Source organism: Fulmarus glacialis, unplaced genomic scaffold, assembly GCF_000690835.1.
Source record: "Fulmarus glacialis isolate BGI_N327 unplaced genomic scaffold, ASM69083v1 scaffold36609, whole genome shotgun sequence".
In the NCBI taxonomy this organism is placed as follows: domain Eukaryota; kingdom Metazoa; phylum Chordata; class Aves; order Procellariiformes; family Procellariidae; genus Fulmarus; species Fulmarus glacialis.
In genome coordinates, this window is record NW_009231990.1 from 1 (window position 1) to 7,581 (window position 7,581).

At 54.9% G+C, this 7,581-nt stretch overlaps 1 protein-coding gene across 1 annotated transcript; it reads right to left on the minus strand.

The window, feature by feature from the left end:
* Positions 1-984: 984 nt before the first annotated feature.
* On the minus strand, positions 985-7,001 carry PTTG1IP (pituitary tumor-transforming 1 interacting protein; the record flags this gene model as incomplete). The annotated part of the gene is made up of 6 exons (XM_009584753.1): positions 985-1,028; positions 2,533-2,579; positions 3,008-3,073; positions 3,181-3,286; positions 5,908-6,016; positions 6,949-7,001. Coding segments are annotated over 6 exons (425 nt in total), but the record flags the coding sequence as incomplete, so codon positions are not given.
* Positions 7,002-7,581: the final 580 nt, after the last annotated feature.

Genomic DNA, 7,581 nt, shown 5'->3' on the forward strand with positions numbered 1-7,581 from the left:
GCCCCGCTGCTGCTGCCATGGCCCTGCATAAGGGTGGAAGCAGCCACAGCAGGCCACCCCAGCACAGTCATCCTCCACCTGCAGGCTGGAGGCCTCTGCTCACAGCTCAGTCTTCACCCAGGGTTTTCATCTCCTTCAGAGCATTGGCTGCTTGTCCCACCTTTCCTATGATATGGCAGAGCAGCCATGCCCTGCCAGCCCGTACCTGGTGTGGAAGCAGAATTAAACTCACTCAGACTAGGATAGTAATCAAATCAGTTTAATATATAGTCATATTGTAAAGGCATCTGAATCTTATAGTATCACCATCAGCTGTGGCCATCAAGCCCAGGAGACCACCTTTCTAGAAAGGCACAGAGAGGTAGGAGGGTTGGAGCATTTCCCCAGATTAATTGCAAGTGAGAAGGTGCACATGGGACCTTCCTCCTGGAGGCCCGAGATAACCTTGTGCTTTCTTGAAAGGAATGCTCATGTGCTGGGACAAGTACAGGCACCTGGAGTAACAGCCAAGGCCTCCTGCTGACCCATGAGTCAAGAAACTCTTGCTGGCTTTTGCCTACACTAAAAGAAAAAACAGAGAAAAGAAGGGGCGGTGGACAGAAGAGCCTGGCTCTGTGTGCATGAAGGGTATTTGGTGAGGCAGGAGGAAGAAAGATGCGTAAGGTTGCTTTTGCCCTTGGCCAGGGACAAGGACTGTTACTTGTATTGCTTTGGACTCCGTTACCACCCCAGGGCTGAGTGAGAAGAAACCTGTTCTCCGGTATTGCCACCACATTTTCCTGCACCAGCAGAGCAAGAGCAAAGCTCTGGAGCAAACCAAGCATCTGGAGTGGGGACAATGGTGTCACCAAGTATTTGGCTCATCTTCTGTGGCAGCTGAAGCGGGAAGTGGCACCATGGTGGTCTCCTCGTGGCAGGGGAAGCGTAGAGCCCTGCGGCTCCGCAGGAAGGCACAGTTCCCTGGGGTGGGCAGGTCCGGAGATGCTAATTCTCAAATTTTGCGTAAGGGTTCTCTTCCTTGAACAGCCCTAAAAGAGACGAGACATTCGTTCAGACAGCGGCAGCCACGCCAGTCACAGCCAGCAAGAAACCTAGTTCTTGGTTACAACTCTTTGTCATTCATGCTTCATCCAGCCTCCTGTCCTGCAGTCCTTCCAAAAGACCTGCTCTTACTTGAGCCGTACATGCAGTCAGCACTATTTCGCTCTCCTCCTCTGCACAGGAGGAGAGACCCATTAAGAAGCTTGATCTGATGGCAAACTCCTCTCCCAGGTAAAGCAGCATGACTGATCTTCCAGAGCACCCCTTCTGCGTGCTCCTTCCGTTGGACTGGACTCAGAAGAAGAGAGCCCCAAATTAAATTCAAGCCATTCTTGACCTGCTCCCTGCTCCTACATCCACAGAGAGAGCAGAGCAAGGATACAGGGCTGACTTCTGGGCCAGTGACAAGCCCCCGTGCCACTCTGTTGACTGCGTTCCCAGCCCCAGCCCAACATTTTTGAGGAGGAACAGCCAGAAAGGACAAGATTGCAAACTCTGCAGTCAGGCTGCAGCAAGACAGAGCCCTGCCATGGCAAGGACAGTCCTGGAGCACAGCTCTTCCACTTCCACGAGGTGCTTCCCCCACCAAGTGCTCCTTCAGGCACAGCTTTGCCTGCTCTTCCTCCCCCTGAGGAGCCAGCCCAGCCAGAGACCTCCAGATCTCCTGCCCAACCTGGACCTGCAGTGCACAGAAGCTGCAGGCAGAGGAAAGGTCTCCAGCTTTCCCTAGAGCCCCCCCCAAAAGCCAGAGACCACCATGCCCGGTGTGCATGAGCCCGACTGCTCCCTGCTCCACAGCCACCCTGGGAGAGCCCCCAGCAGTCCTGACAGCCAGGCAGGAGAGACTCCACCAGCTCCGAGCAACTGGCTGCTCCCCGCTTCTTTCCAGGCTGCTGCCCCCCTCAGGCAGGTCCCCACCTGCCCTGGGGCCGTGGGACTCACCTGAAGGACAGTCCAGACCCAGGAGGGAGCTGTGCACTCCCAGAACCCAGGGGACTGAGCCACCTCTCTGGGAACTGCTGCTGGCACAGAGAACCAGCTCCATGGTCGGGCTGGTGCCTGCTCTGTGCTCCTGCAGCTGTGGGCACCCGCCTGGCCCCCCACCCCGGGCTGTTGGCCACTCAGTGACCACAGGGCTGCTGGAGAGCCATGCCTGAAGGGCAGCAGCAGCATTACAGCTGGTGCTGTGTCTACCAGCTTCTGCTTCTCCCCTCCAGTCAAGCCCCAGCAGCTTCTCCCACACGGTGAGTTCAGAGGACACTGGTCCTCTGCCCAAGAGGAGCAGCACTTGTGTGGGGTCTCACGCCATGACCCGAGCATCTCTATTCTTGCTCCCAGAGGGCAAGAGAGCAATTCACTGAGACAGGGGAAGCGGAGACTGTTTTCCCTGCTGGCCAGGTCTCCTCTGCAGCTGTAACCATAGCAAGGAACACAGTTACTGAGGCTGCTCGATCTAAAGCTTAGTTTGGATCACTAGCGTCAGCACTGTACCATATTTTCTTCGGATTTCATCATGCCGTGATTTCATCTCTGCTCTCCTGCAAGAAGCAAACAGAAAAACCACGAATCAGTGACTGGCAGTACAAAACCAAGCAAGAGGAGCTACAGCTCTTTGCTTTTTCCCAAGCCAGGGAGCTCCAGGCTGCCAGGTTTGCTCAGCCCCCGACCACCCACCTCCCCACCTCCTGGAAGCACTGAGGACCACCAGAGCCCGCGCACGTCAACAGCCCTCAGGGAGCTGGATACACAACACCTTTGTGATGCTGCATCCATGAGTCACCCCAGAAAGACATTGCTCATGAGGTTTATGTTCATGCTGAGGTTGAAGCAGCCACTGGCTGCACGTGTCAAGCCTCATGTGCCTCCTGGCATCACGTTTGACGGTAGAGACAGGAGCCAAATAGTTCTGCAGCGTGAGGCAGCGTGGCTCCTTCACAGGGGAGCAGGGGCTGCAGGGCAACCTTACCTCTCCTCCTGCCGCACCCGCCTCTTCTCCCGCTCCCTGGCCGCTCTCTCGTCATCCTTGTCTGGCCTGACAGACAGAAGAGCCCGTTAGCAGCGCTCAGCACTCAGTTCTGCAACAGCATGCGGTTGCATCTGAGCTACTCTGAGAAAACAGGGCACCCCTCCGATACTTGCTTTTTGCTCTTTTTCTTACAACAGCAGCAGCAGCAGCAGACCCCCAACATGATAAGGATCGTTCCTCCCACCACAGACATCGCAATGATCAGGGCTTCAAAGTTCACTAAAGGATTGAACAAAACACATTTAGCACACAAATACATGGCTGCCTGGAGTTACAATATTTACAAGCATACAGCTGCTGTCACCAGCGGCTTCAGTCACTGGGCTGGAGACATGCATAACAGCCTGGCAAAGCAAGGTGGACGTTGTTATCTATAGGTGTAACAAGTGTTGGCACCAGCACGTACACACCAACACAGTATATGTGGCTGCTAACTATAGCGCTCAGTTACTATGAAGAAAGGCAAGAATAAACGCACTCAGGTCAAACTCCTCTGGCAGAAACAGGAGCAAAGCTGTCTTAATCGCTAATCCAGGTGAACAGTAACCCATCAAGGGAAAAAAAACTGGAGGCTTCAGTGCTGAGGAGCCTCCAACAGAGGCCACAGCTGGCACTGGAGTTACTGCCCACAGGATCCAGCCTCAGAAGTCATCTAAGATGAGACGACAGTGGACTGGAGGCACTTACGGGTGTCTGGTGTCCTTGGGCAGGAGACAAAGCGAGACAAGACCCCTTGGGATTTATCGGCTTGGGGCCAGCAGTGCTGCTGAAGCAGCTGAAGGCAGAGGGCTGCTTCCTGCACCCCACCACCACGTCTCCCCAGGGCTTGGGGGATCTGCTCGCCTATGCACAGCACAAACCCCACTGGGACGTGGTGGTGAAGCAGCGGCATTGAGCCCTGGCCCCAGGGAGGCAGTCATCCTACTCTGCTCCTGCAGTAATAGCAGTGGAGACACCAGCCAAAACGGACATATCTAGACATCACGTGAAATCCTTTGCAACGAAGAGGGTTTCTTCCAAGTATGATTCAGACTGTTCAGAGACTTGGGCCTGTGGAAATATTTGTTTAGGAACCACTTCACAAACAGCAGCCAAGTTACAGAAATCCTAGTGCACCTGAGCCTGCCCAGAGCACTTCTGATCCCCTCTTCTCCACGCAGCTCAGACCATGAGCCCAGCAGAAAGCCTGAGCACTGCACGTGGTGCATTTCAGGGCATTTCAGAAGATGCCTGCCTGTCTCCTCACTGCAGGGACTCAGCAGTAGCAGGCTTATTGGGCTGCTCCAGGCTGAGCTGACTCTATCACTGAACTTGCTTTCAAAGCCTCCAGCTTCTGCTCCCACTGGAGAGCTTCATGGCTGCCAACAGCTGTGCCATCTGACTCTCAAATCTTACTGCGTCAGGCTACTGCGGCAAGCACCATGCATGGAATGTGGTTCCAGATACCAACCGCAGACAGCTGCCGTGGCCTAGCAGGTCACCAGTGAGACCAGAAGTCAGGAAGCCACCAGCTTGCAGAGACTTGCGTTTGTCCCCACAGGTAGGCTCGCGCACCCCGCCAGCCGTTACCCAGCAGCAGGGAGGTCTGCAAGTCCGTGTTCCCAGTAAGGCTTTGAGAAAGATGGTATTTGAGACCTGACTGTCCATGGCACTGTCTTGCCTCGGAGCAACGTGAAGCTTTTGCTGGCTGCACTGCGACAGACCCCCGGAGTCATGTAGGGGACAGCCCAAAAGCCAAGGATCAGAAGTCAGCCCAGCGGGACAAACCCAAACAGGCTCTTCAGCTCCAAAGGGAGTTTCTCCACCAGCACATGTCTGTACTGGTACTTCTGAAACCTTGGCTTTCAGGGTGAACCTGGGGTTCAGATCACCTCTTCCCACAGAGAGAGGTCCGTGGCAGAGCACTGGGCACTCCTCCAGCTGATGATAAAGGCTTAAGTCACACACACCAAAAATGCAGACTCATTTAAGAGCTAATCTCCCACAGGACTAATCTCCTCTAAAGTGAGTTTTGCAAGCTAAGGAATGCGTTCTTCTAGAATGAAACCTTTTGTGAAGCTACTCACACACAAACTAGTATTTCAAGGTCTTACACAAGTTTCAGAAAAGCATACTGTAGTGCTCACAAAGAGGAGATTCTTCCTCCACAAGGAATGGGAGTGGTTTTAACTGTCTTGTGGGTAGAGAAGAGAGCCCAGCCTCAAGCACCATAGATGTCAGGTGACCACAATTCATCTCCAAGTTCCCCATCAAGGGGACAGGTAAGAGAAATCAAGCCCCAGCTTGCTTCCTAGCTGCCCCAGCCCCCAAAAGCTGGCTCCTGTCTGAGCATGAGCATGCACCAAGGTTGGTCTAAACAAGACACTAATTTCTCCAGAAACCCACCAGAAACAGAGCACCAAGGAAAGACAGAGGAAAGAGCTGCCAAAAAGTCAGACACGGGTGTGCACACTTGGAGCACCAGAAAGCTTTGCACAGGCAGCTGCCCGCAGAGCGCCTTCGACTCTTCTTCCTAGGCGCTGGCCACATGTGGAAGCCTCCATCACACCAAAGCATGAGGAATGTATTTAGAGTAGCTAAAGCCCCGCGGGTCCTTCTTGCCAGAAGGCAGGGAACTGCTCACACTCCGCTTTCTCGCCCACGCTTCAGGAAGTTTGCAGGACCCTGATTGACTGCAGCCTGTCATTGCTGCACCAGCAGTGAGAAAGGGAGGCAAGGAAAAGCTCCCATTACCACTAGCGCGAGCGGCAATCGGTGCCACTTAGCAGCAAGCACTAAAGCACCTCAGCAGCGGTTACGGCTGATGCAAGTGTGTCATCACTCGAGCGCGATCCACTTACCCCAGCAGACTCCCCAGCGCGCAGAGCGGAGCTCACAGAGTTCGGCCGGGGGGAGGATTCTTCGGACGGGGTACTCCACGCACCTCCTGCTGCTGGCACACCACAGGCACTGGGACATAGGAACCAGGCAGCACAGCGTTACTGGTGCGTGGCAGCGCTGCCAGTTAGCTGCAGCAACAGGGCCATCACTGCCTGCTCCCAGGGACCAGGTACCACCCAGCAGCAACGGGATGCTTGGGAGTAACAGTTGTGACCGGCCAGCACAGGCTGCATCAGGCTTGCCTGCACCAGGAGAGGCAGGCGAGGGGAGTGCAGATTTCTACAGCAAGTAAAGATGCTGAGAGCCCTTCTCCTCGCTTGCATGATGGTAGTAATCACCAAATCCTTCCTGTTTATTCCGAGCAGCATTTTTGGGACAAGAAGAAAGCCTTTGAGACAAGCCACTCAAGACAGAGCTGTTGAGCAGGAGAGGTTTGTGTGTGCCCTCACTAGTCTTTCCCAGCCAGACTACCTGCAGCAGCTTTGCACCCTCCTCTCCTGGTGGTTGCAATCCCCGACACCAGCATTGGGCTAGCTGTGGTCAAACTGGTTCTGGCTAAGTCAGCTGTGAGATCTGACTCAAGTTAAAGTTTGCTGATATCGGAGATAAGGCAGCAGAGGTTGGCAGGACTCAGGTACGCATCCTGCATCCACCCATTGCCACGGCACCCACAGACTGGTGGAAGGGCAGCTTGACCAGCCAGTCCAGCCCCCTCAGCTCCTTCACCGTGCGCATCCCCCCCCATCCATGAGGAGGACCTCCATTACTCGACTCAAAAAGCATACGACAAACCCCAAGCAGTTTCTAGCAACCTCTTCCCATAGCACTGAGGGGTGTTTGCCCTCTCACCGTCACGAGTGGGTGCATTTGCAGTGTGTTCAGGACAAAGGCACAGAGCAGCCCCCCTTCCAGGAGGGAAACTGCTTTGTAACAGCCCCGCAAAGCCCACGCTACGTTTTCAGGCACTGCGAGAGGTTGGCAGTTTTCTGGCTGCTACTTACGGTGACATTTTTCAGACACTCCTCACAGCTCCTGTTCGTATACTGGCGACAATCTACAGGAAGGAAAAAAGACACCTCAGTACTTTGAAGAGCTTCTCAGTGGTTTAAAACTCCGGGCTCCTCAGAGCCTGCTCCTGCCCGCTGCTTTGCCCGCTCCGGGAGGCGGTCAGTCCCGCTGGACCAGCAGCAATGCAGTGTAATGCTGCTGCAAGAGCTACCAGCTTCAAAACACACTCGGTGTCACGGTGGGAGGCCCAAATGCAAATTGAAGTCATCTGCCTTGCCCGTGCTGACCCAAAGCCCCGAGCTGCAAGCTCCTCTCCCTGGGTCACCTGCGCATCTGCTGTGGCCGGCAGGCAGCGTGACAGATGGGGGACACAGCTGGGGTCGGTCCAGAGGGACCCTGCAAGGATGAGGACAAGCACTGGGCAGGCGGTGCAGTCCCATATCGTCCGATGACGGAGCAGCTCAAGCAAACAAGCCCCAGACAAGGAAGTTACTACCAGGAAAAGCAGCAGCAGAGGAGCACAAAGGGGGACAGGCAGCTACGGCCCCTGCAGGAGCCCATACCCACCCACTGCACACGAGGGCTGTACCCTGCCCCAGCCAATTCATCCAAACCCTCCTTCAGCA